Raw genomic sequence first — 27,497 nt, 5'->3', positions numbered from 1 at the left:
GCCCCAACACTTCTCTCTGATTAGGCTTCAGCTTTTCACAGCTTCTCTGATTATTGTGACCAAAAAATGCTTCGTTTCTGTGGCAGCTTTCCACTCAAAATTGCAATGCAATTCACATGTAAATAGAAGGAATCAGTGACAATTCAGAGTCAAGGGGAAAGAAAGTCCTTTTGCTTCTCATATTTAAAGGAAAAGGGTAACGCGCATACACCCAGCAGCTCATCGCCTCGCTTTGATTAATTAGATAAAATTAAAGCACTCATTCTAGTCCTTGTAATGATTATCTCTCATCTTGACCCAGCAGCTTCTGTCTCTGTGATTAATCTCATTTGTGGTTTTGTGTGGCTTTTGCATTCGTTTTAAAATATCAGAGCATGATGCGGTTTGTTTGTTTATCGAGTGACTCAGCAATTGATGTGATTAAACGCGATAACTGGACGTAATAGCAAAAGCCTTTTTACTGTGCACTGACCGTTTTTTTTGCGTGATTCATATGATTATTCCAATCATCTAAAAAAGAAAAAAAAAATCTCCAAGGTGCCATTTTATTCTCACACGTGGAAAAAGGCCCTCACAGCAGATGCTCACAGTGAAATCATGTGGCAGATGTCAAATTACTAGTTCGTGGAAAGCGGTGGCCTTGTGCCAGTCATTCTTGTGCCTCGTGTGTGTCAGCCCCAAGCATCGCACTCTATGTACACGAGCATCTAATGCACATACAGGCATTTGATTTCTTTATATTTTGATATACATTTAACGTATATGTCATTTGCTGAACAAAGATGCAAACGTCTGACTTATAGTTACAAATGAATCTGAATAACAGAACTATAGCTACCCAAAGTCATGTTATATTTCACTGTGCATAAATATCTGTTGTCCTACTTTAGTTTTAGCTGTTGTACTATTAGTATATTCACAAACATAATACCTAAATTAAAACAACATGCATCCATGAGTCTCAGGCGAATTAAGCACAAGACTTTTTTTTTTAGTTCTTGCCAGACAATAAGGCAAAAAAAACAAAACAAAACATTGCCAGGATAAATCTTCCCATGTTGACCAATATAAATGCACCCTATAAGGCTCCACTCTCCCAGGACCCTCTGTGCTTTGCCCATATGGAGTTTATGCTGCGCACATGCACAGTTTGTTGGGACTATATCTCCTGAGTACATCTTAACAACTTCTGCACTGCGCTTTAAGGCGCTTCAGCTCTGGCATAAGTAATGGCTTCAGCTATGTGCCTTTAATATGTATTAACGCGAGTCGCCGTCCCCAACAAAAGGAGGACTGATTGTTGCTTTAATTAAGCGTCCCTGCATACAAAGAGCTGATATTAGCAAGAGGGAGGGGAGCTCTTTGCGGTCTGATCCTCCCAAACACGAGCCCAACATCATGTAACAAGTGCATTATAATGTGCAACAAAATTGGCTCATTTATGAGAAACATTCTTAAGATTCATATTTAAGTTTTACAATGTTTTCCTTACTATTAACTTTACATATAGTTTTCCCAGCTGCGTTGTGCTCTGCAGCATGTTAAGGTGCATGATGTTCTGGACTGTAGGCCTGTAGCTAAAAGCTGTTTTTCGGCTACATGTGCAGCTCCGGGGATGTCAGTGTCTGTCAGTCAGAGGATGAAGCCTGCTGACTTTGGTGATCTCCTGACCTTTTCTCTAGCAACACCAGCAGGTCAAATTTTTCACTTATTCGGTGAAATATTTCCATCGGATGGCTTGGCAGTAATTTTCAAAACCTTCCGCGGATGCACGTGCCACCACGTTACACCTGCCAAACATCAGCACAAATAGCGTCGTGATGGTGCGCATGCTGACACTTTCATGTGGCTCGGAGCTCTGCTGTGTGGCTGCAGAGCGTCGGTATTGTTTTCACGCTGCACATTGCACGACTGGCTCGCAGCTCGCTAACTAAAAGCTTTGTGTTTGAATTATGTGACCGTTGCAAACCTGGAACTATATTATCCTTGTGTGATTTAGCCTATTTCTGAGCTGATTGGGTAAATTACTGTATTCTGCGCTTCAGGTGTCAGCTAATGGTTGCGGCTTGGCATAAATGTGGCTTCACGTGGTAAAAAAGGTTAATGCAGCTGATTTAGGCCTGTGTTGATAATGGGGCTTTTATCATGTTTTTCTAATGGAACACTATTTGTTCAGAGCACAACCTCCAAAGTCTCCGACGTGTCATGTATTAATGCATGCCTGTTGTGACTATGTTGATGCAGTGGTTTGCAAAATGAATTTCTTCTGAGTTACTGAAGCTCGGTGGCAATCTTTAGTTTGCACATTATACAGACTCAAGCTCAGAGTTACTGGACTTTGGGATTTTTATGAAAATGCAGCGGACCAAACAAATAAAACCATCTGCTGTAAACAGAATGTGTTTCAAAGCGCAGAACTGAGCTCCTGCCACTCCCCAACAGCACACCCCGTTTCTATCATATTAAGATATATACGTGTGCCAAAGCTCTGGGCCACTCAAGGCCCACCCATCAGAATATTTTTGGCTCCACTAAAGACACTCAGCAGGCTGTAAGGCATTGTTAAAACCTGCCAGAGTAGGCAGTGATAGCTATCTACAGCATCTGACCTTGAAGTGGTTATCTCAACCCCAGTAGGAGGGAAATCTGGCTTCTTTAGTAATATCAAAGGAGAACTCCAAATCCTCCTTGTCTCAGATGCAAAGTCCCTCATTAGGTGCCATGCTGCCTTTTAGGCCGGTTTTGTTGTGACGTATCTTTCTTCCTTTTATCAGTCATGAGAAAACGATTCAGATGGAACAAACGTGCTTTGCATGAAGCACAGCCCCTCTCTCAAAGTCTGTGAAATTACTGTGACTTGCTGTTACTCAGCCTGAACCACAAGCTCTTCTTTTGACCATTAGTGGTAGATTGGGGGCTTATCTAGAGCTCATTATTCAGACTGGAAGCACAATATTTATTATATTTACCCAGATGGATTAAATTTATACAAAACTGAACATTAATTTACTTTTAATACATGCACATAACATCAGCGCTTCCTCTCGCGTTTCATAGGGACTAAGCAGAAAGCAGAGGTCAAGAAGGAGACGCGCCGCCGGCGTTCCTCTGTAGGAAGTGATTATGTGTTTTTATGCCTGTCCATGTGTGTGTTCCCCCTCCTCCAGATTCATTCGCTGCAGAGCCAGTTAGAGTTCCAGGAACAGTCCATGGTGGAGAAGTCACTTGTGAGCCGTCAGGAGGCCAAGATCCGTGAGCTGGAAACCAAGCTGGAGTACGAGAGGACGCAGATCAAGCGCTTGGAGGTGAGGGGACGATGCTGCGCTTGTAAAATGTAAAAAGACATGCTTTGAGAACCTATAAATGGAAATTTGACATTTAATTCTCTATTTATGAAAAGATGGAGGTAATAAAAATTGAGGGTATAGTGACTCTTGCATAGCTCCTTATCTTAGATGTTCTGGTTTAGGAAAGCATCCATCAAGGAATAAATATAAGTCCGTCAGCTTATCGTCTTCTTCACATTGTTCACTTTAAAAAAAAATGAACAAACCAAGGGGCAAACGTACAGCTCAAACTACCAATATTCAAATTGCAGATCTGTTGTGGTAATTCCAAACAGAGTCCAACTATAGCTGGCTGGGACAGACTTGAGGATTATTGCAGAATGAAGGAGATAATTTAGCTGCAAGCCTAGCTCAGGCTAAAATCTTAACAGATTTTAAAATCAGGTTGCATCACGCGCTTAATCTCAAACATGCTCACACTACAAAATTGGAAAATAATGGCACTTTGCACGCTGTACGATATTATTAGGAGTATGCCTCACATGCCAGAGGGAGCAGTCGATGTAAATATAATGGAGACTGGGGTGCAACAACTGGCTTGTTTACAGTAATAAACTGTTTAATAAACTAAAGCAGAAGGATAAACAAGTCTGGGTGAGGAACTGGTTGGGAAAATGCGATTAGCACGGGTTGTCTCTTCCGCAGCCAGAACTGAAGGTGAGATCTATCAGTTTTAATATCTGTAGCTAACGTTAGCCTCAAGACCCAGACTGTTTAACGTTGCTCGGCAACAGCATCCCTCGGGCAGTAGTGTAATAAACGTAACCATCCTGATTTTAACTCAGACATGTTATTAATCGGTGTAGCCCCAGTGAGTCGGCGAGCAGCGCGTTTACTAGTAATCTGCGCTGAACATCAGTTTCAGCCCAGTTTTCTCCTCCGATTGTCAGGAAAGGTGAAACTGGGGTAAATCGGTCCAAAACTCCTGTAGTGTGAGCCTGCCCGAAGAGTGATTCACTTGTCCATACTGTGTGTGACCCACCTAATTCACATCAACTGCTCCCCAGAGTCTGGTGGGTCGTCTGAAGGAGAACCTCGAAAAGATGACAGAGGAGAGAAACCAACGCATCGCTGCAGAAAACAGGGAGAAGGACCAGAATAAGCGCATGCAGAGGCAAATGAGGGACGTGAAAGAAGAAATGGCAGAGCTGTCCAAGAAGGAGGCCGAGGCGAGCCGCAAGAAGCACGAGCTGGTGAGTTCTCGGGTGAGCTCGATAAGGCTTCACTGGTATTTCTGATAGAGGAAGTAACTGTGTTTCTTCTGTGCCGCCATCCATTTACCAGGAAATGGACATCGAGAGCTTAGAGGCGGCGAATCAGAGCTTACAAGTGGATCTCAAGCTGGCCTTCAAGAGGATAGGGGATCTGCAGGCTGCCATTGAGGATGAGATGGAGAGTGATGACAATGACGACTTAATCAACAGGTACAGCAACGGCTTTAATCTTCTCCAAAGGAAGATGCACTCGTCTCAGTAGATGTGTAGCGCCTGCTTGGTACACATGCTGCAGTGTAGCTCCAGAGGCCTGGAGTACCGCAGCAAGCTCTCTTTGTAAGTTGCAAGAAAGTTATTAAACGAGAACTGCTATTTTTTTTTTTTTTTTTTAGTCGGCTGTCAATCACAACCTGTGTCTTTTTATTCTCCCACATCTTCCTACATCAATTTCTGCCTATCCTCTTTTGTACTCTGAGTCATTCTACGCTCTGTCTGTTCCCCAAATACTTCTCAAATGGTTTAATTCGGCTCCCTGCTTCTGATCTTCTGTCTCTTTGCTGGTTTTCCCTGTTTGGTTACTCCTTCCCTCTTTGCAGTAGGGTTGAGGGTTATGCTAGCTCTGGGCCCACAGAGGTAAACACTGACTGCAATAATACAAACCTTTAAAAGGAAGACATTACAAATACCAGCTCTGTTTGAGCAGACATGAGTTGAATTACAGAGCCGCTGCTTTACAGTACAACGGATTTGTTGTTTTATGTAAGTGTAAAACTGTTTATTTACTGTTTTTTTTTTCTCGTTTGTGTATCTCACCTTCTCTGCTTCTTTTTTTCCTTGTTCCTTTTTTTTGGTGTCTCCCACTCTTCTGGCAGTTTGCAAGACATGGTGACAAAATATCAGAAAAGAAAGAACAAAACGTGAGAATGGAAAACGAATCCTTTGTCTCAGTCATTATGGTTGTTTTTTTGTTTTTTTTCAAAATTTTTTTCTCACCCATTTTATCCACAAGAGAGAATGATGCAGTATTCCTTATCCCCTCAGTTCGCAATAACACTGTGAGGAGAAGTAATTTTGAATAGAATGAGAAGCAGAGCCTGTGTTATACATCTCTGATAAAAGCTATGCTTAAAGGACGGACCTGGTGTTTCATTTTGTTTCATTTTATTTCGTGCCAAGTGTCTGGAGGTGTCAGAACACAGTCAGCCTCTTTAGAAATTTCAGGGCTTGTTTTTCTTCCTTTCGGAGGAACAAAAAATGATTTTGAAAAAAAAAAAAACCTGAAGACAAGTGGGGTGTTTTGCAAAATGTTAGATGAAATGTAAATTTGCAATAGAAAGTGGACTCCAACTCTAAATGTCACTATCATTTCTCCTGTAAACGATCTCAGTGCTTTGAAAAATATGACCCAAATGGAAGGAAATGAAAAAGATCCACAAAGTCTAACAGACTTACTCTAATACTGCATCATTGTCTCCGGGATTTTTTCTATTTTTTCTTTTTTTTGGTATCAAACAGCATCCTCTGAAGCTTTCCACACGCACCATCATGCATTTGTTTTTGGATCAAAGGATTAAGCTGTTGCACTGATCTTTGTTTTTTTTAACCGTCTTCTGTTCCTATGCAGCTTTTCCAAAGCACATGCAACAAGTCTCACCGAGTTAGGATCATGAATGCACACAGATCGCCTGTGATACAACAACGTCATGTCATAAATCTAGAGTTTAGGAGGAATTGAGTTCATTTACTAAAGTCTTATAGGACATGGACGCCAAGGGACAAGAAACATATTTTGCTGCAAAACATGAACAATTTCTCACAATCTACAATTTTGCAGTTTTATAAATGAGCAAATATGTGAATTATATGCCTTTTTGGTGTTATATAGTAGTACTGTGTAGAAGTACTAGCACGGTGGGAGTAACTTACATGTGCTCTGGAAAGTCTTTAAGCATTTAAGTGTGCGAATGATGCTTGTGACTGTGAAATGATGAGCACACTGTGACTGCATGTCCGTGGCTGCACAGTCAGCTATTGGTACAAGACAGTGATGGCACAGCGCGCCACTCAAATGTGTTAACTCCGGGGCTCAGCTCTTCATTTCCATGCATGCAAATAGTCTACTAATCCAATCTCATTTCATAGCGCTGTGAAACATTTAACTTTAAATACAAAAGTTCACCTTGTCGCGCTTTTAAAATGTGTAGTCATCGATTATGAATGTTAAATATGTTCTTTTGACTGACTGAATCCCATTTTCTTTCCGTTTTCATACAATGAAAGGAGTTTTTTTTGTGGCATGTTAAATAATTTAAACCTTCATCAGAGCGTGTTAAAGTCTTCAGTTTGTACCCGTCCACAGTTTCCCGCGTTAACCTCCGATTGCTTCCTCAAAGAGACACGCCATCGCGCTCTTTATCACTCGCTGCTTTTTTTTGTTATCAATTTCTCATCAGTCAATCCGTGTGTGTCGGTGTTCTCCTTTTCTTTTTGTGCAACTCAACGAAAAAGAGCAATGATTTGTCATGTTTACTTAATTGCATTTTCCTCCCCTCCTCCGACATCATTGCATTAGCAGCATGGATGAACAATAATGGAAGGAGGTGATTTTTATTCTAATTGTGAAGTGAAATTTCAAGATGAGTTACATTACTATTCAATATTTTTGCTTCAACAAAGAATAGCAGGATTATTATTATTGTAGGGGAAGATAATGTAAGTTAAATGAGTGTTTTTCATTCTGGGTTTCACCTTCCAGATTGCAGCACATTACATTTAAATCTTTGACCTGGAAAAGTTGCATTTTTTTCTCCTACTAAAAGGTATTAATTATGAGGTTAATGACATCACAGTTTTCCCTGATACATACTGGTCCCATTGAATCGATACCCTCAAAAATATGTTGTTATGCTTCCATTAGCTCGGTGCTAAACTGATAGAACCGAGCCATACGAGATTTGATGCTGACTGTAAGTATTTGTGACAAAGATTTACAACCAGTGCAGGTCAATTGTCAGAAGCGATTAATGTTCACTTCTAAAGTCCTGGGGCTTGTTTGTATCTACGAGCCTCAGGACTGGTTAGCTACTAGTGTGGGGCCAAGGACAAATCGTTTGTGACACCATTTGCACAGCACTCAATTGCAAGCCACCTTTTATTTCGCGCACTTGTGTGTGTTAGAGAGAGGCGGGCAGAGGGAGATGATTTTTTTTTTTTTTGTTGCTGTGGGCTGCTTTCAGTAGTTTGTTGTGTAATATATCATGTTAAAAATTCACAGCACCACAGAACTGACAAATGGGCAACATGTGTAATCAACTTGCGAGTATTAATGAACCTATTATCTTTTTTTTTTTTTTTTTTGGGTGGCCTTTTATCTGTTGTGTTTAGTATGCAGTGGAGGAGAGAGGGAGGGGAGAATAAAGGGGTGACATATAATAGCTTAACTTGGACTCACAATTTTAGATTGTTGCCTCATGAGGCACCTCTTAAACTCTGAAATGAGGAGGGTTCTGTGTAGAAAATAATGTAGCTAGGCCATTAAGTCTTTTTGGGATCATCATTACCTTCATCCTTAGAAAGTCAGGGACCTGAGTTAAGAAGCTCTTACAATGCGTCACACTAAAAAAAATCTGATCCTTCTTCCCCTCATTATATTTAAATATCACCAGCACCACCTTTCTTGTTGCTATTCCACACCAAGAAAAAAAAAAAAAAAGAAAGTGAGGAGGTAGCACACTTTGTTCTCTGATTAGAAATGATTGAATGCGTGCCACCAAGCCTGGTGACAAAGGAGAGGCTACGCTGTTCAGTGGGACACCTACATAAATGCACATATGGTATGTGGACGAGTGATAGAGCTCAGCAGTCTGGCTGTCATCTCACACCTCTTGGAATATTGTGTTTGCACCTTATAAGCATTTTGCAGCGTGTTCCGGGGCTCAGGTAGATAAGCTCGTGTGCGAAGAAATATCTTTCACCTGCATCGCTGTTTCTCATTTTTAATGATAGTCAGCTGTCTGTACACACTGTCTGAAATATATCAACAATTCAGTGATATACGAGGTGAAGATTGATGAAACATGGGTCTTTGAGAGCTGCTGTACACGAGGCTATAAATACAAGTAAGGTCTGCCATTAATCAAGAACTACAAATTGCAGTTTCTCCACAGCGGCCCTGTCGCCGAGTGTTTTTAATATCCAGTTTGTTGTCTTCAAGCCAAGAACTATATCACGGAGAATGTAATTTTCTCAGACCCGAGCACAGAAACACACGTCAAACATACTTTAAGCCTTCACAACATATGGGTCCCTGCGCAATTTCAGAACTGTTTATGTGAAAATACATTTTTTCACACATCAAGCAGCCAAGGAAGGCAGTATATGTAGCAGGGAAAGGTTGGAAGCAGCGCGTCCGCAAAACAAAGAATAAGAATTTCTCCCTTAATGCATTTTGACCGTGACGACAGTATTGACTTAGAGGTTATGCCACTCTACTCCACTCTTCCTGTCACATTAACCTTCAAGAACAATGGGACGCATAATTTGGAAAATTCGCCACAGATTTGAAACAAATGAGTGAGGATTGACCTTATGCAGGTGGGATCTGCTCCGCTTTTTTCATCAGGATCCGCAGGTCTCTGTATATTGATTGTTATGTCAAGTGTTGGGCCATGGGGCTGTCTCACAGCTCCGCTTTAATAACGATCACTGGAGGTGACACGCCACACAGATGCTAGCAGCTTAGAACCATCCAAACAAGTTAATTATACCTCCAAGAGCTTCATCAGCATACCGTGTTTTCACTTCTACATCCGCACTGCATTTATCTGTTGAAACAGACGAGACGTGGAAAAGAAACAACATCAAGAATATGTTGAAATTATTGTGTCACAACTGTTGCTTAACCGCAGTCTGTCTGATTTGTCTTGCATCATATTAACCCCTGTTATTACAAGAGAATGAAAACAACTGTGAGACTCTAACAAAAAGCTTTTGATTTGTGAAAACTAACCATTATTTTGCCTGTGTAATTCCTACAATGTGACACTGCATAAAATATTCACAAAACAAGTCATTTATTATCATTTCTTGTCAGACAATCTGTCTAAATTTATTCCAAATTCTCACACAAGGCATATTTAGGCAGTTGATTTTTATTAAGCAGTTGAGTGAGGATTTAGAGAAATTGTTAAAATAAGTTGTTTGGAAAACAGCAGTAATGATCTCATTTAACTGAGAGATTCTTGCACTTGAAGATGTAAAAATGACATGTTGAGATGAATATTTTTGCTGTGTAGCGCTGAAGCCCTTCATGTTCTTCACCAACTGTGGCTGGTTTTGTTTTTCCCTCAGTGGGGAGGAGACAGAAACAGACTCGGAGGTGGAGGACCGTGTGGATGGAGTTAAGTCTTGGCTCTCGAAGAACAAAGGCTCCACCAAGACCCTGTCGGATGAGGGAAGTCTGAAGAGCACCAGGTTAGTTCTTGCTCTGTTTTTGCGTCATGTTAGATGGCCATGTTCATCCCTGTGGTATCGCAGTGTTGAAACTACCCACATTCCCAGCCTTAAAAAGGCCCCCGATTACCTGGGGCAGTTTGCAACAGAAGGATGGGTATTTCATGTGATTAGGTGTCATCTCTCTCTCTCAGTAATCTGTCTAATGACAGGAGGCGGAATGGGGAAGCGGCTGCTGTCAAATTTATTGAGGTGGCCCGTGGCCAGTTGGCACGCCTGCTAAATGACGCCGCTGCCACAGTTAGATAGATCTTCTCACTGGTTGATTGCCTCACTTTCTACAGTGTACACTGTGCATAACAGCAATAGCCAGAGGTACTGTATATGTTCCCTGACTCTTGACTGGTCCCAAGGACACAATGAAAATGACAGATTTGCCCTGGAAAAATCTGACACCACACAGTGTCAGAGTACCAAAATGTAAAATCTCAGTTACCACTCATCAGCTGTGGATGTTCCACGATATTAAAGATTAGAATTTATCCTTTAGATATGCAGACTTTTTTTTTCTTCTGTTCTGTTGATTGTCTCTGGTGTCAATTTTATGACGCAACCCTTTTAGATATGCAGCAAATGCTGATGCCAAGGAGATGAAAGAAGGTAAGGAGAAAATGAACGACAGCAGTAAAGATGGGAAAGAGGTAGAGCAGAACAGATCAGTGTCTGTCATGAGTTCCCTAAGCTACCGGAAACGCTCCAACCTGAAGGACTCCATAGGGGGGACAGGCGATGAGAGCTCCCTGTTCAGCACTCTCAAAGAGCAGCCTGACACGCCGGATCACGCCTCCATTCGCAAAGCCAAGTCAAAGTCTGGAGACCTCCAGGAAGATTGGAAGAAAACACAGGAAGATTTAGATGACAAAGGCTCAGTTATCTCCATGGCCTATTCTGAAGCCACCAGCAGAGCCAGGAAGGGTTTGGACTCCCGTTGGACTTCCCGCAGCAGCCCTGAGTTTGACAAGGAGTCCATGGTGTCCTCTGTGGCTCCCAGCAGGATGTCCACCAGGAGGGGCATGATGGACATGGATGACGACAACAAGTCGACTGTCAGCAGCGTGAGCCGCTCCAGCCCTCGATCGCTACATCGCAGCAGCTCTTGGAAGGATGAGCGACGCAGCAGCTCTCGCTTGTCCGTGGCCCGCAGCTGTGGCCTCAGTGAATTCGGTCTGCATGTAGATGATGACGATGATGATGCTCGGAGCGTTGCCTTTAGTGAAGGGGGGACCTCAGCTTACAGTCCACGCTCCCTCAGTCGTAGCTTTTCCACTCCGGCTCAGCAACGCTCCTCTGACAGCGCTCTGCCGGACTCATCAGAGATCAAAACAGTGGCCCACCGCAACTACCTGGACCCGGACTTGGAGGCAGCCATCAATGAGGTGCTGAGCTTCAAACCCATTAAGTTTAAGCGCAGCAAACTTGATGAGTCCAGTGATGAGGAAGAAGATGAGAAGAAGGGTGCTGGAAGCGAGGACAGTAGGAAGAAGGGTGAAGATGAGGGACTGGGCACATCTAGCCTGCTCCGCTCTTCCTCCAGCTCTGCTCTGGACTACGCCAATCGACCATCCAGCACCCTGAGCACCAGCAGCTCCCGCAGTCGTAAAGATAAAAAAACCAAAGTCCCGTCGTCGGACTCCTCCTCTTCCTCCTCCTCCTCCTCCTCCTCAGATGATCGTCACAGCAAGAAGAGCTCAAAGGGGAAAAAGGGCAAGAAGTCGAAGAAGAGATCCAAGAAAAAAGAAAGCGAGTCGGAAGATTCGTCTTCTTCCTCGGAGTCGTCTGAGTCCTCCTCTTCCGACTCCACCATCTCCTACCGCAGCTCCAGCAGCGTTAAGAGGGGCCCGAAAAAACCATCCGATGATGACAAGGAGCTTGCAGGTCGTGGACATTCTAGCAAGAAGGACCCCAAGAAGAAACAGAAGAAGGTGGATAACTTGGTGATGAAGTACCTCTACAGGCCTGACAGTGACTGATTCCAGATGAAGGTGATGCTCGGTGTGAGGATAACCCAGGAGCCTGGCATGAACAGAACGGCTGCAGGATGATTCACCTCATATACTAACACTGTTTGCTCTATGCAAGAGTTTGTGTTTATTCTAACTCTGCGAATAATCCTTGGGATTCACGACTTGTGCTCGATAAAAGTCTCAGTTACCAGTTAGAGCTTGTCTTCAGTTTAAAAGAAACACCATATATAATTTTCTTCTTCTTCTTCTTTTTACATTATACTGTATTTACCTCTAGTTTGCATTAGACACACTCAGTCACTTCACTTTCATTTCTCGATGCCATTATAAACAACTGCTGATACCGTTTTTGCTTCAAGGGTATGAAGTAATCCATCATTGCAATTCATCAGAGATTACTTTTCTCTTTTTGCCTTTGCATTTATTTGTTCCACTCCCAGCCATCAGAAACAGTGTTGCTCCTCCGCTTTCTACTTTGCAAAGATGAATCGCGTCTCTGCAAATATGAGTGTTTTCCCCTAATGTTGTGTTTGATGCTGTTATAAGTACATAGTGTAAAGAGAAGAGTGTCTGGCTGCGGCTCTTCCTCCAGCACAAACAGATGCTGGCAATAAGGCAAGAGACAAAATTGCACCCATTTTTCTTTGTGCGCGTTGACTGTTAGAAGTTGAGGTTTGATACGACGAAGCAAACGCTTTTCATCATAATTAAAATGCTAAAATTAGCTATAAGCTTCAAAAGCTATCTATTTTAAGAGTAATTATGCTGACAGTTTGAGTGTCCTTCGTTCTTCTGTGACTTTAAAAATGCAAAACATGTTGCTCGGTGAGTGGGACAGTTGTCCTTGACTGTGAATATGTCTTTTGATTTGAGCTTCTGATCAGTTGAAGCCGGTTTAGCAGGCTGATTGTAGATCACATGTGCTCATGTCAACAAAAATAAGCGCTTTTAGGAGCAGTAATAAATGCTAGTTTTAATTCAAAATCAGCTTCCACAGTAACGGTTAACTGTAACTCAACCCACACATTGACTACATACTTTATTTAAACACTTTTATTGTTATTGAACAGTCATTTTTAATTTATCTACAGTCTCATTCCTATGTATGCATTTATATGTTTCACAATTAGTGCTGCTGAGGCAACAAGCAAGTTCTGTTTTTATTAATTATTTAGAAAATGGCTAATTTAAAACCACCCCTTTCGGTAATTAGCGGTGGCCCTTTTATTTAGTCTTTTTTTCTTCTTCTTTTTTCCTTTTTCTTTTAGAACTTGATTGTAGATTTCTGGAATTTTAAGTGTCAGCGTGTCTCTTGACTAACTTGCACAGCTTGTGACACTCAAATTGGAGACATCACAGCTGTCCAAGAAGATGACATGCGGCACTTTGAGTGACAAAGCTGGAACACGGAGTACTTGAAGTTTTTTTTTTTAGATATCTGAAAAACTCTAAATTCACAGGCGTCAGGCTGTGAGTAATTGTAAACCAACTGAAGACGGTTCATGTTCCCTGTATGTTGGTGCCAAAAGGCATGCTTCAGTTGCTTTTGCTCGCTCTCCTTAGGGTGTACATTAAAGAACAGTGCTGGCAGTCTTGACATATTGAAATCTCTACAGTGGATTCAGTTGTCATTTATGTCATGCATTGAATGATTGTTATATTATGAGTTGCCATGGCAACGTAGCGTAAGGATGTAAAGCCCCCGTTTTTATATAACCTTTACTGGGTGTGGTAGGTTGAAGCAAGGCACTGTATGAAGCACAGCACTGATGTAAGTTTTTAAGCACATCCCTTTTAGATTTCCATCAATAGCTGCACCATTTACTAACATGTGAACGTTGTGATACTCATGCATGGAAAGTACAAGTGTTTGTTTGGTGATTCTTGATATTGACTTACCTTTAAAGTGTGTATTTTTCTAACTTTGGGGGTTTCTTGTAACGATTTATGTGGATTAATCGTTGTAATGCTTTTTCATCTGGCACCATGGAGCAAAAATATTGATGCTTTTTTTTCTTTTTTAAATATAACTTAGACATCATGATAACAATGTGCACATTTGCTTTACAGCACTTGAGGAGATTTGTTATTTACTGACTGCAGTAAATAGCACATCTTACAGGCTGAGAGAGTGCTCTCTTGCAGCCCAAGTGCTGTTCATAGTCTCCCGTGTTATATTTTTATAACCTTTTTTTTTTCTTTTTGAGACCTTTCACATTTGCTTCTAAGTTTCCGTAAGTTGCCAAGTAATGATATAATGGTGTGTCTGTATGTGTGTTGACCCCTGCAGCCCTCCTGTGTACCGGAGACACCTGAGTCTTGGCAGATCTGATGAAGAGGATGAGGCGGACAGAGACTCCAGCCGGCAGCCGCTGAGGCAGAGCGACAGCGAAGGCTTATTGGCAGAGAGCTCGTCGTAACACACAAGTCGGGCAGCCTTGTTCTTTGGGTGACAGCAATCACACAGGAGGGATGCAATTCTTTCCCCCCCCCCAAGCTTTATTACCGCGTTCCAGTCAGCAGGGACACGCCACCGTTTTTTAGCCCGAACACTTCATCATACTTTACTTAATACGGTGCACCCATTCGCATCCGGGAGTGATTTTTGCTTCTAAACTGTGCTTGTTCTCTTAAGTTTTATTTGACGCAACATATTAAAAGAAGTCAGTCATACAGAACAGTAAAGTTCAGCCACTATCAGAAGACCTTTCTGCCGCTGCTTTATTTGTAGGAGCTGCTTTTCAGGCAAATTTAAGCACCCTTCTGCACTCTCCTCTGACTATTCAGATAGCTCTGCCAAGAGGATTTAGATAAGCCTGCTCTGGCTGGACGCATTCAAGAAGGTCTGACCAACTATTAAGATTATTCTTATCTCTTCCCTTCCTTTAATGTGGACTAGTGCGGTGGGAGGAATTAACCTATTTTTAATTAATTATCTTGCTGTAAGTTTACATGTGGCTCTTGTTCTACGTTGAGATTTTTATCGTTTGAGGAAAGTGATGCCAGGTCATGATTAAAAGTGAATTTTTTCTTTTTCTTTTTGGGAGATAAATTATAAATCAGAACTAAGCCGTTAGATATTTAAGGGTGACCCTCTGGTATATGTTTGAAATGCTGAGAAATGGATTTAAATTTTGATCTAAAAGTGTGTATATATATATATATAAATAAATATCTATTAATATATGTGGAATCAGAGGCTTTACATGCTATTCAAATGAAATGAGATTTTCTAAAGCTAGTGAGAGAAGTACTTTAAGATAAAGTTTATGTCATATTTCCGTTTTATTCTTATCTTTAAGTGGAGTGCATGCTGGAGTGCTTTTGATTTGTCATATTTCTTAAAGTTCAAAGAGAATGCACTCGTTTGCTGTTATAAAGGAACTTTCCGTCGAGCTTTTTTTAGATCTTGCGGATTCTCAGATACAGAAATGAGGGGAACCATAAACACTTTGTACCCTGTATGACAAATTGCAGCTCCTTTAAATGTTGTATCCTGCAGAAAAAAAAACCTCCTCAGTTTTGAATATACAGCGTAAGGAAGTCTCTTATGATGTGTCTGTTGCATATTTTGCTGTGCACGGTGCAGATTGTCTTGAATTGAGGGATTTTTTTGGCCATATTGGTTCAAGTAGTCAAATAATTGCATTCTTCTCAGTACATTACGGTCTTGCTATTTCAAGGTGCCAAATATCAGCGTGTGGAGATCGGCTGCTCATTGAAGTTGGATTGGGACTTTTTGAGCAGCCCTCAAAATCCTGTTGGGATGTAGAGTTGCACAGAGATATCTGATAGGATTCACACGTTGGCTTTTGAGATTTTATGCAGAAAACTTATAGAGAAAAATGTGAAAACATTCAGTTCTATTACAGTATATTTTGGGAGCATTTATCTGATGAAACCTTTGTTTATTTGTACTCATTTAGCCACCAGTGTACTATGACTACACTTCTGAAAATACTGCCAAAAACACCCCGAAATTAAAGCCAGTCTGCTCATATTATTCAATATTTTCAGGCCCAAAGTATTAAGAATGGACCGCTTGTCGTCCAGGCGCATTTAAAACTCGCTGGGTATTTCTATATTTGGCCTTACAGGATGATAATGATATCCAGAGATGATGGTGACCTAATGAATTTTCAACTCTAATTAAAATATTTTGAGCTACATTTGAATAAGGAGGCATATATATATATGTGTGCATGCGCTTGTGAACTTGTCTTCTCTCGTGCAAAGCGTCTGGGTTGCTATTTGCATATCTTCTCACAAAAAGCTAATCTGCATTTCATGTCTCATTTTCTCTCTCACTCTTTTTTTTTTTCTTTCTTCAGACATGAATATTAATGTGGAACACGAAACTTTGATGTCAGTGATTCAGAATAGACGTGTTAAATGGAGAAAAAAAGAAAAACATACATATTGCTAAGTTTGGTTGCCTCTGAGTTTGACGCTTCATAACTTTGTACACTTTATCACATCTTTTTAAAATACGTGTCTATTTTCATTATTCGGCACTTGTCATATGAGTGATTTTGGAGTTCTTTCTTTTTTTAGCAAATAAATTCAGCTGTTTGTTTACAGAATCAATGTCAGCTTATGGAGGTATCATTTGGATGCAGCTTTGTTTTGAACTCAACGCTATCAGAAAACGGTTGTGGAAAAGGGGAGGTTAGAAAGGAGGCAGGACAGTTTTAGCAAAACAAGTCACTGATGTGTTTGATTAATTTTAGCTCATCTACCCCAGAGAAGCGTCTCATCTTACCCATCCAGCTCTCCCAGGAGACTACAGAGGAAACAAGCAATTCATAGAAATGAATAATTCCGAGTAGATGGAAAGGCAGGATGAACGTTGCTCATACCACCTCTGCGAGATTTGGGTTGTTAATATGACTGCCGCGCAGCTACGCAGTTCAAAACCGAGCTCGGGGCAAATTCAGAAAGATCAAAAACTGAGTACAAGCATAGTCTTCCTCCCCACATCAATCCCTGTTCTACATAGGTGAAGTTACCCAGATTCAAAGGGATTGATGGTTTTAGATTACCACCTTGGTTGACATTCACCCACGGTGTGTTTTTGCTTTAAAGAATCCCCCTATTTATCCAACCAATCTGTAATCCTCATTCCTATACACAACCTGTGCTGGTGCTTCACTCTGTGCCGGGGAGCTTTTGCTGTAATTTCACTTCACTTGCGTGCACCCTCTGGATGGCTGCATGTTTCTGCTTAAAGGCTTTCCATTGAGTGACAGATTAAATTCTGCTCCCGATTTTACTTATTTTGGCTCTAACACTGTTTCACAAGCCACTGGAGCAGGAAGTCATTAGCTCGACAAAGCCAAGCAAGTCTGTGTTTACGGTGCCACCCTCCCTGTTATTTAAACAGAATGGTTTTGGCCACAGACATTTGCTGCACTGGAAGTCTAATACTGCGCCTCCACGGACAGCCGGGTTTCCCTGTACAATAATGCCGAATGCCAGCAGCCTTAACGTAACTGTACGGTTCATTTGCTTATCGAGCCCCACTATGTTTATTTACTTGTATCTTTGCCTGGAATGTAGAATGAAGTTGTCTGTTTTCCTCAACACATCCATACAAACCACTTGTCTCCTCCAACGAGATTCTGTGCCAGCGTGGACAAAGATGCACCTTTTAAAATTACAAAGCAGATGGAAAACAGCCAAACTGATTCACAGCTGACTCTTAAATAAAAGCCGCATGCCAGTTTGTAGCATAAGCAGCTGCGTTCTCCTACCATCTCCCCATTTTGACCTTGGTTGGAGGCCACCCTGCCAGGCAGTAAAATATGTAGGGGTGCAGTTAGAGGGGAGAATGTGTTTATCAGGCATCATCCTCAACTATTAGCGCTCCCAGTTTCCTGCTGGATGCCTGCTGTCAATAAAGCGCTGATTGGAGGCACTGGGACACTGCCTGCAGGGACCAGGTGAGGAGGCTGCATTCATTTGCAATTCTGAGATGAAAAGAAGCAGCAGAGTGTGCTGCTTGGGCGCCTCTCTTTGTTTGCACATATCATTTCCAGTCTAATGAACACCGCACAGTAGTGGGCCCTTGTAACAAGGCTCAAAGGTAGGCTCAAACATTGTTTACATTTTGCATAGGTCTTTGAGAGGCCTGAGGAACAATAAAGCATTTCTCCTCCTGTGTGGGACCTACCGTAAAAGTGTATCATTTGAGCACCAACAGCAATGGGAAATCTGTGATTTATTTCGTTTTATGCCACTCTAATACCTAAGCACACAGTGTAAACCTTGAAAACAAATTGCTGAAATCCTTGGTGTGGTTGAAAAAAAAGAAAAGAAAATGTTGTAGCGTCTATCACCAATTTCAATGTTGGATTTGTCTTTCTATCTCCACTCCACACTATGCAGGTGGCCAAAGCCTCCTGCTGTGCTCAGAGCTGTTCAGTGCTTAGTGTCCCTGCCAAAGGAGAGTTGTTGCCCCTGTCGCTGGTGTGTGTGTGTATGTGTGTGTGGGCGAGAGGAAAATGAAGACTTAGGATGTACTCTACAGCAGTCCACTACATCTAAGGGATTTGGAAGTGTAAATGGTGGTTCCTGCTCGCCTCTCTCAGTGGGGAAGTGTTAGAAAGAACATTTACCTATTTCACCAGCGCCTCGAGAAACTTGCTTCTGCGCTGTGATGTGATTTCGTTCTTTTTTTTTCCTCTTTGCGCCTTCTCTTGCTATTATGTTCTCAGTCGTGCAACCTCAGAGACCTGTTTAGATATAAACGAGAGATGTAGGGGTGTCCTTGAAACACAGCGTTGGGAGACCAAAAAAAAAACAAACTATAATATCCTTTTGTCTTATCTGCAGGGACTATGCATTCCTTGCATGCAATTTCTCTTTTACTATCCTGCTTTTATCTGTCAGTATATACTGTTAATCTTCTGGTAAATGTAAAAAATATCTTTAAAAAATGTCACGTGAATCCAACATACTTGCAATCCAGATCTCTGTTTCATGAGTTAGACACATTATTTGGAGCACGCTATCATATTCATACTCCCTTATGTATGCAATCCCACAGTCTGACCCCTTAAACTAAGATTTATTTGTTTGGACCAGAGTGGAGCAAGTGCCTTTAAATCAAATGTGCTAACTCAGTTTTACGACAACACCTAACCTATTTCGTAACCCTACCGCTGCTTGGCCTACTTGTGTTTTCAGCTGCTCATTGATGAACAACAGCGCTGCTTAAGGAGAGCTGCAAAACCTAAACAGCTTAATTTTCAAATGGCCCGTGACAAAGCAATTTAATAACCGCAGTGTTTTGCATCTCCTCCGTCTCTTTTTCCCGTTTGCTCATTTCTGTTGTGAAAATGCAACAAATTCATTGTCCGTATTAATTAGCGGCCAAGCAGATGGGAGGGTTGACATTGGCGAGGATGGTGACAGAGACTTATGTAGGAGGTTGTAGCTGCGCTTCCGTCTTGCACACTGATCAATGCGGTGATAGATTACTAAATAGCCCTTTGAGTCTTTAGAGGTGGTGGTCGCAGCTGCCTTTGTTGGACTACTGCTGTACGTCTAAATAAACGGGCAAAATATTACACCGAAGCTACGTATTCGTGTATTGAGGTGTTTTTCTAATGATCCCTGAATTTGCAAACCCCACTTCCAACCATAAGGCCGTGTTGCAGCCAAGCTGTCCAGTTCCACTTCATGGTCATCGCATCCTGCACGGGAGCTTGTCCTCGTCCCAGTGATACCTCAAATGGCTGTTACTAATTATTTTAGACATTCTCTTGGCAACCTCACACCCCGGCAGAATGTTTCTCTCGACGAAAGCTCAAAACTAATGTATCTTTCCGGGAATGCCGGCGTCTTTAATTACAAAGAAAATGGGCGAAGTTTGAAAGTAAGTGTGAAAAAGTACATCGTGGTGACTTTACCAGACACTTAATAAATTCTTCAGATATGTCAGTGCATGAGTCATTGCGCTGAGAGATGAAATGTTCTCCCCTACTTGCCAGCACTTGACAGCTTGGTGGTCTTTACCACCGAACTCACGAGCGCCACAGCTATAAACTGATAGATAGCAGGAATTAACTATGCATCTAATTACAGACTTTATAAGCATAACTCAGTGAGCAGATGGAAGTCATTGGTGTGTTTGGAGTCACTTTATTCAAACCCCGGGATACTGCACTGCATCATATCCAGAGGAACATATTCCTCTTCAAAGTGAGATTTATTTACACTAATACAAAAGCCTAGTGGCCATTTGGCTCTGGACTGGTATTGTGTCATTTAGGATGTGCAGAGTGAAAATGACTGTGTAGAGCTCTGCTGGAATGTATACCAGATTTGAGCGGTTGTCGCGGACCATATGCACATCAGTGTTGCCAGATGCTATTGACATCTTAACCCGGAGTGAATGTAACAGTATAATCCTATAATAAGAAACCTTTGGTGGGTGAAATGGTCCTTACGTGTGCTCTACATGTAATTATCGATTTGTGCACAGCAGAATTAAATGTGGTAAATATTTTAATTTCAGTAAACGGTGCTAATATCAAAGAAATTGAAGCTCTAAAAACATCAGTCACCAACACCGGTGTGTATTAAAACACAGCATTTGTTTCTCAGGATGTCTGATATTTGCAAAGATGCTTTTCAGAGGTTTGAGTTTTGATTTCTGCAGCAATTGGAAGAAAGAGATTTTCACTCACATCTGATCCCTGACTCTAAGACATCATTTCTTTTCCATTTCACCTTAACCCTGGTCGAAATTGGGGGAAAGCAATTTGAAGCCGCAGCCAATTGGAGGGACTTAAACAGCCATTCAAGGAGGAGAACCAATCAACATCCAGCGGTGAGGTACAGTATTTAATGGAGATAATCAGCTGCTGAATTGAAATTGGAAAATGCATAAAGTGGCAAAGGAGAGCCTCAAATATTTCCCGAGATTGACAGGCAGACACTGAGTGAGTCAGACAGGATACTAATGTCCGTCCTGTCGGTCGGTCTTCCCTTTTAGCAGGCTCCATCTCACTGCCCATGTGGGACTGAGCCTGAGTGACAAGCCACTGACATTTACAATCTCTCGGCCTCGAAGTGTGGGCAAGCATGCCTGTATCGAAACGTGATCTCGCTGGATGGCCTGAGTCATAATTAGTGCATTTTATATATTATGGGCATGCATAATTATATTACTGCTTCGTCCTCATTTTCCGTTGATGGTGTGCGCTCCCCGTTTGAACTGTCATCCTCGCCGCTTTCAGTGTTTGCTTGGATTACTTTATAGTACAAGGTCATCGCAGAATACCATCTTTTGATGAGGCAGCGATTGAATAAAACACTAAAGCGGAGCTGAATATTTGTCAATGTAGCCGTGAAGAAGGTGGAAAAAATGATGCTCTAATGATGGAAACATGAAAATTCACATTATCGTCTGAGATATTCTTGGGACATCTATCCACTTATTTTTCACTGAGTTCTTCTTAAGGCTGTAGAAATACCCCAATGACTGGCAGATATTATGTGCATAAACTATAGGCTTTAGGCTTGGATTAGTCTATGGGAATATTGTCCTTGCAATCGCACCGTTCCCCGTGACGCAGCGCCTACCTAATCACAAAGTCGAGCAATGTTGCTAGGAGACTTTATGTCCAGACAAATGGTAGACTAATAGGCACTGAATTATTCAGCATCAGTACTGAGGGTGATGCTGTTAAGAAAAGTTATATCAGCATGGAAGTCCTATTTTCTTCCCGAGACCTTTGGAGATGTAAGAATGGGCTGCATCGCTGGAAGTTCAGGTGGAGCCATTTATGTGTAATATTTCCACAGCTTCATCCTGTTGCGGCGCTCACTGAAGGGCATGCAGACAGAGGTGCATCTGTGGTCTCTTTGTTTCCTTGCTCCTTTCCCCAGACCTCCGCTCGGGCTACAATAGATGCACGGACCCTTCCTGTTTCAGTGGCACAAATTAATCTACCACCACCTGCCCACCTGCACCAGCCTTCATACAGTACAAGGGCATATGCATTTATTTCACTTCTTCCTGGCGGGCCAAATACACTGAGACATGTAATTTAGAGCTGTCGTCTCATCTTTTTTTTTTCTTTTTTCTGGCGACTGCATTTCAATGAGAGCTAAGCTCTCGCCTATGCTCCACCATGATGAGAAGGCTGGTTTCCCAAAGACTTGAGAAGTGTGACTATGAATCTCCAAATCATTGCAAACCTTGTGCTGATGTCCTCGGCAGGCGCTGTGTGCGTGTTAGACTGCAATTCAAATGGCACTGCCTTGGAACTAAACACTGAGTAGTATTTGGTTGCGAGGCAGCGCTTACGGCTGTTTCTATTACTAGAACTACAAGAAAATGGCTTGTAGCATTTTTCTCAGGAAAATAACAGATTGCAAGCATGTAGAAAAATACAGCTTAAGGACTTTGTGGAGGTCCTGACATGTAAGTGTTTAATATGTTCAGGCGACTCCAAGTGAAGCTGAAAGGACAGTGTGATATTTTATTGAGGTGGAACCAGGTGGTCTGGCATCATAATGACATGCGATTAGCACTGCTAAGACATATGATTACCCCTCTCCACTTTCAGTGACAAATATGCATATTGGCAACACAAACACGTCAAAAGAAAATAACCCAGTTCCAAAATTAGAATGTACAGTATAAGGACATAAACATAACGTATGGGACACCACAGATGGCTTTCAAACCAGAACTCAGCATGGGGCCATGCATAGTATATCTCAGTCTCCTGCAGATAGTGGGTTGTGCCATTGAGCTGTTTTAGATGTTTCTTCAGTTTTTATAAATGAATAATGTCAGCATTGGTTAGTTATATAGCTAACTCAACCAGCCAATTTTAGGACCAACTGATGTTTAAAACTGATTTAATGTTGTGTTTGTTACCACACTGTGTTGTTTTCTGGGACTTGTCTGAGCTCTCATTTGGTTTTCAGTCACACTTATTAAGTTTCATGTTTGCTAAGTCACTGAAACATACAGTTTGAAACACTGATGTAATTACTCTAAACAAATCACAATCACTGAGACAAGTGAGAGGATTTTACATTGTGTGCCATCTATTGGATTTTGCAGGAAATCTGCAGCCTTTCTTCTGCGACAAAAAAAAAAGAAACAGTATTTAGAGTTTCTAGCTTTTGAAAAATTATGACAGAAAAAAAAAGGTGGCACAAACAATATTATTGCTAGCATGGAAGCTAGAAATCAGCAGTGAAATATCGTTTGAAACTAAACAAGGGATGTTTTTGAAAAGCACCAGCACCTCCAGTGTTGGCATGTCAGAAAATGTGCTCTGGCTTTGAGCATAATGCTTTAAGGGAACCTCAGAAATCGCTTTTACTCACGGATTCATTTCTATTCATCCAAAAATACTCCAGTTATTGCAGAACTAGGCTACACTCCTGTGACTACTGCCAGATTCCTCCTGATTGCACCATAAAAAGATGCCTTGCTACGCTGGGCTCAGTCTGCAGTGCACACAGCACTGCTGGATCATTGCTACAGACACCATTTAGACATGGTTTTCCTCTTAACCAAACACACCCATAGCTTTCTCTCTGCCAGAGGGAAAATGAATATGACTTTTTTGTGTGTGAATGCAGCAGAATGAAACAAAGGAATCAACAACAATAATTAAAATGACATCCTACCCTTTGACCTGTGTGTAGAGTGTCCACCCTGTGAAGAGGTACATGGTGTATAAGCTGTAAGCTCTGTCACCACCTTGTCCCTTAAGGGCTGGTGGCTGCAGCAAATCTGCTTCAAATCGAGCAGTTCGGGTGATGGATGGCCTCGGGCATGATGTATAGCCGCTGCTTTCTTCCCACAGGCCTGAACGGGTTGTGTTTGGTCAAGTGACCTCCACTTCCTGTGCATCCTGGCTTGTCCCTGGAGCCCCCGTCGGCTGTCTGGGTGTAAATATGATCCATGGTGCTACATGGCAGATGCTGAGTGATGGGCCTCATTTTCCAAACGACGGAAATCTCATTGTCTCAGGTTTGTTCCAGCAGTCTCGGCACTGAAGCACACTCCTCAGAAGGACTTGTACTCACTCTCATTACCCTCTGCTACAGTTTGGTGAGTGACAGAATTCAAACACTCTGGTTCACCTTTTCAACACAACTCTACCAAATATTTTTTTCATCTTTAAAAATCTGCATTGCCCCTACATTTCAAAAGCATTTTCAGATGCACTTTAGGGAGCAACATAAATGTTCAGGTGTGTCATAAAACAGACAGCATGACCTTTTATTGTATTAATATCAGCCAGCTTGCAGAATGCCCAAATTAAGCATGTACATTTATTAGCGTGCCATCAAGAAACGTTCTAATTCCTACTTTTCCTGCTTTGCACTTCAGTGCGTACCACACCACCACATAATGGGTCACTGAACTTCCATAACAGAGAGAACTGCCAGGCGCTGACACAATACATTTTCCCCTCACTATAGCCACTCTGGTAAATACACACACTGAGAAATTAGATTTGGCAGGTCATTCAACTCTCCCCCTGGGGATCTGCAACTTTGCAACTGCAATGTTTTTTTGTTTTTTTTTCTTTCTTTTTTTTCCCCAGCTCAAAATAAACAGTTCACCTCAAATGCTGATGTGAAGTGTTTCACCGATTTGACCGTTTTCCTTTAGCCTATTCAGATATTTTTTTTTTAGGAAATGACAGGAACAGATGAAAAAAAAAAGTCCCAGCCACTTATCTAAAGACATGTAAGGGCACCGTCACAATGTCATCCTGACCTGAAACCTTTTCGTAGACAATTAATGGGCACGTCAAATGTGCTGGGATGAATTTTTAAACATTAAGCTCATTATTATTTGATTTGCAGCACATCATTCCGGCCGAGAAATTTTAAAAATAAGAAAGAAGAAAATGAAGGTGTGAAGTTGAAACTCGCTTCCTCTAATTTAATGATGTAACCGCTGCTGCCTTTCCACTCTTTCCACTGCTCAAGAACATCTTAGTGGCATTAGCCTCACTTTGCCCAGAGCTGGTGGCACTGCTGGAGGATAAAGTCCAGCTCACAGCTCTTCCAGATTATTCATGTATGTCCACTGCAGCTCCCTTGGCAACAGCGAAGGCAAGAACCCAGTCATTCAACACATGCTGCTCTTAATGCTGAGGTGGTGCTCTGTGAGCGACACGCACGAATCGGAGACCTCGGTATAAAATCTGAAGGTGTTATTGTTTCCTCGAACAATTTTTGTTCAGTACATTCTTCATTAGTCGCTAGTGTGACTCATTAATGCGATCGCTGTGAGCCGTTCTGTTGTCAAGACGAAGCACAAAGGAAAGCTTTGTCATCTGACATTTGCTGCTTCCACACTTCAACCTCCACGACTTGTTACTCTGCGTAGCAAAGAGGAATCAGCACGTACATGACAGCAGGAGCTGCAGTGTCTCCCTGATTATATTAGAAACTAATTCAGGTTAATTTCTCAGCCAGTGAATGAATTAAATTCCTCTTTTTTTGGGAAGAACCTTTCTTTATTTTAAAACGACATCCTCTAAGTATGCACAGCTTGGCACTTTAGTCGCTTATAGCTTAAACTTGGGGGCAACTAAAATTTTTAATTATCCGATCTGCTCTGACAGAAAAATGTCCATAGAACCTGACCAGTACTAGACTTTTGGGCTGATGGCAGTTTTTAAGTAGCAAAAGATCCCAATACCAAGATATCAGCTATATATACTAAATTAGACTGAAAGGGAAAAAATATTTGGCATGTATTTCATAATGTATGTATTTTAATGATAATGTATTTTTGAAACTAGTTAGCAGTTTACAATTAAGATGCTGCTTTACTTCACACCACTGCTCAGCTGGAATATGCTCCCTACTCTGTGTGCTGATAGCATTTATACATACATACATACAGATAGTGTATACATATATATTAATATATACACAAACATGCACACGACTGTTTCTAGTTGCATATGAATGAAGAAAATCTGCAAGTAGTAGTAGTAGTAGTTTCTCTTTAATGTAACATTCAGCTTGCAGTTCTATACATCTGCGGTGATTCTGTCTGCCTCCACTCTCCCACAGTGTCAAAGGCTTCCATTCATCCAAATAAACCTGACTCAAAGGCCTCTAGGTTCTTTACTGGGTAATAAGAAAGGGCAGATGTAAAATATGATATCTAAGTTTTACCAGCATACAGCTGGCCATAATGATGTTGAATTATTTTGTCTTAACTCCGCCAAGTGAAAACCTCAGTTCGGTGTCAGGGTTGTGCCCATGAGAACAGTTGAGAATACATTAAGAACCCACAGATACTCGCGCTGAATGAAACCCAGAACAGTTATATAATTTTCTAAATGTTTCTTGCTTCCTGAGGCTGTGTCTTGGTTATTTGCCTCGTAATCACATGCTGGCTAAATTTAAAATTAAAAGATCCGACTAATACATCAGATATTTTATCAAACTTGTTTTTTATGATATATGATTCTTTTAAATGTAAAAAAATAAAAACATTGCGTTGTGGTTTCCAGCTGAACTGGCACAAGTAGAATGTTTGCTTTATTCATGAGAGAAAAGGTCACACGTGCACACACGGGCACGCACGCCCATGCACGCATACACCTATTCACACACAAAGACAGTGTGATTTGTGCATAAAGTGGAAGGCATCCTGCTGCTCCACCAAAATTACATTCTGGCAGGTGTAAAAATTTGCTCTGTGAGAGCACTCTATGCAGGTTGATTGTACACCTGCTTGGCTATTTTACAGGTGCTATTCATACCAGCAAAGACTGCGGCTTCCTCCGAGGATCTCTCCCCAGTCTCAAACCAATAAGTTCTGTGCCTGCCAGCATGACAGAAAGCTCATCATGTTAATTCAAAAGCTAACTGAATCGGCCGTAGGATTGTATTTCTACCAGACAGGAGAGCTTCATTAAGTTTTTCCAGTTCTGTGGCACTGGCAGGATTCTCACTATCATTTTGCTTTCCCTGAAATGCAGTGAATAATTAAATTGGCTGGGTAAAATATTGACTTTGGACTTTTCCAGAGAGACATAAATATTTCTGTAACATCAGTGAGAACACAGATAGCTGCAGCAGCAACATCAGTTTGCTTATTTGCTGATTTCTCATCTTAGCAGCATCGCTTTATGTGTATGAACGACAGGACTGACCACACAAATGTATTATATGCCAAAGTGGGGGCACAGCCTCGAAGTTCTCAACAGAGGATAATTAATTTGAATTCCTGGACTGAGGAGGAAAACTCTTCCCCTCATCCTTCATCCCTCACCAAAGAGAGAGAACAAACAGAGCATTTAAGCTCCCGTTACATCATCTCCAGCAGAGGACCGTCGGTATCCAAATTAGGCTGCAAATCACGGAGTTTTGAAAAATGAAATGAGCACTCATTTATTGTGGAAAAAGTATGTTTATTAATGTCTGTGTCATACAAACATAAATAAACT

The 27,497-nt window shown here is 41.6% G+C and overlaps 1 protein-coding gene across 2 annotated transcripts in view; it reads left to right on the top strand.

Moving 5' to 3' along the window:
• LOC103359318 (unconventional myosin-XVIIIa-like) overlaps positions 1-16,623 on the top strand; it is a 64,412-nt gene extending 47,789 nt beyond the window's left edge. Inside the window, exons 38-43 of one of the 2 annotated variants that reach the window (XM_008284593.1) lie at positions 3,168-3,305; positions 4,355-4,540; positions 4,632-4,771; positions 5,434-5,478; positions 9,911-10,033; positions 14,327-16,623. In XM_008284593.1, coding sequence (XP_008282815.1) covers positions 3,168-3,305; positions 4,355-4,540; positions 4,632-4,771; positions 5,434-5,478; positions 9,911-10,033; positions 14,327-14,456 — 762 coding nt within the window. In that variant the 3' untranslated portion in view covers positions 14,457-16,623. Of the gene's footprint in view, positions 1-3,167; positions 3,306-4,354; positions 4,541-4,631; positions 4,772-5,433; positions 5,479-9,910; positions 10,034-10,634; positions 12,055-14,326 lie in introns of both variants that reach the window. The other variant, XM_008284595.1, reaches the window with a different exon arrangement.
• Positions 16,624-27,497: the final 10,874 nt, after the last annotated feature.

Source organism: Stegastes partitus, unplaced genomic scaffold (assembly GCF_000690725.1).
Source record: "Stegastes partitus isolate 25-593 unplaced genomic scaffold, Stegastes_partitus-1.0.2 Scaffold366, whole genome shotgun sequence".
NCBI classification, from domain to species: domain Eukaryota; kingdom Metazoa; phylum Chordata; class Actinopteri; family Pomacentridae; genus Stegastes; species Stegastes partitus.
The sequence above is the reverse complement of the archived record's forward strand: the minus strand, read 5'-3'. Positions and strand labels throughout refer to the sequence as shown.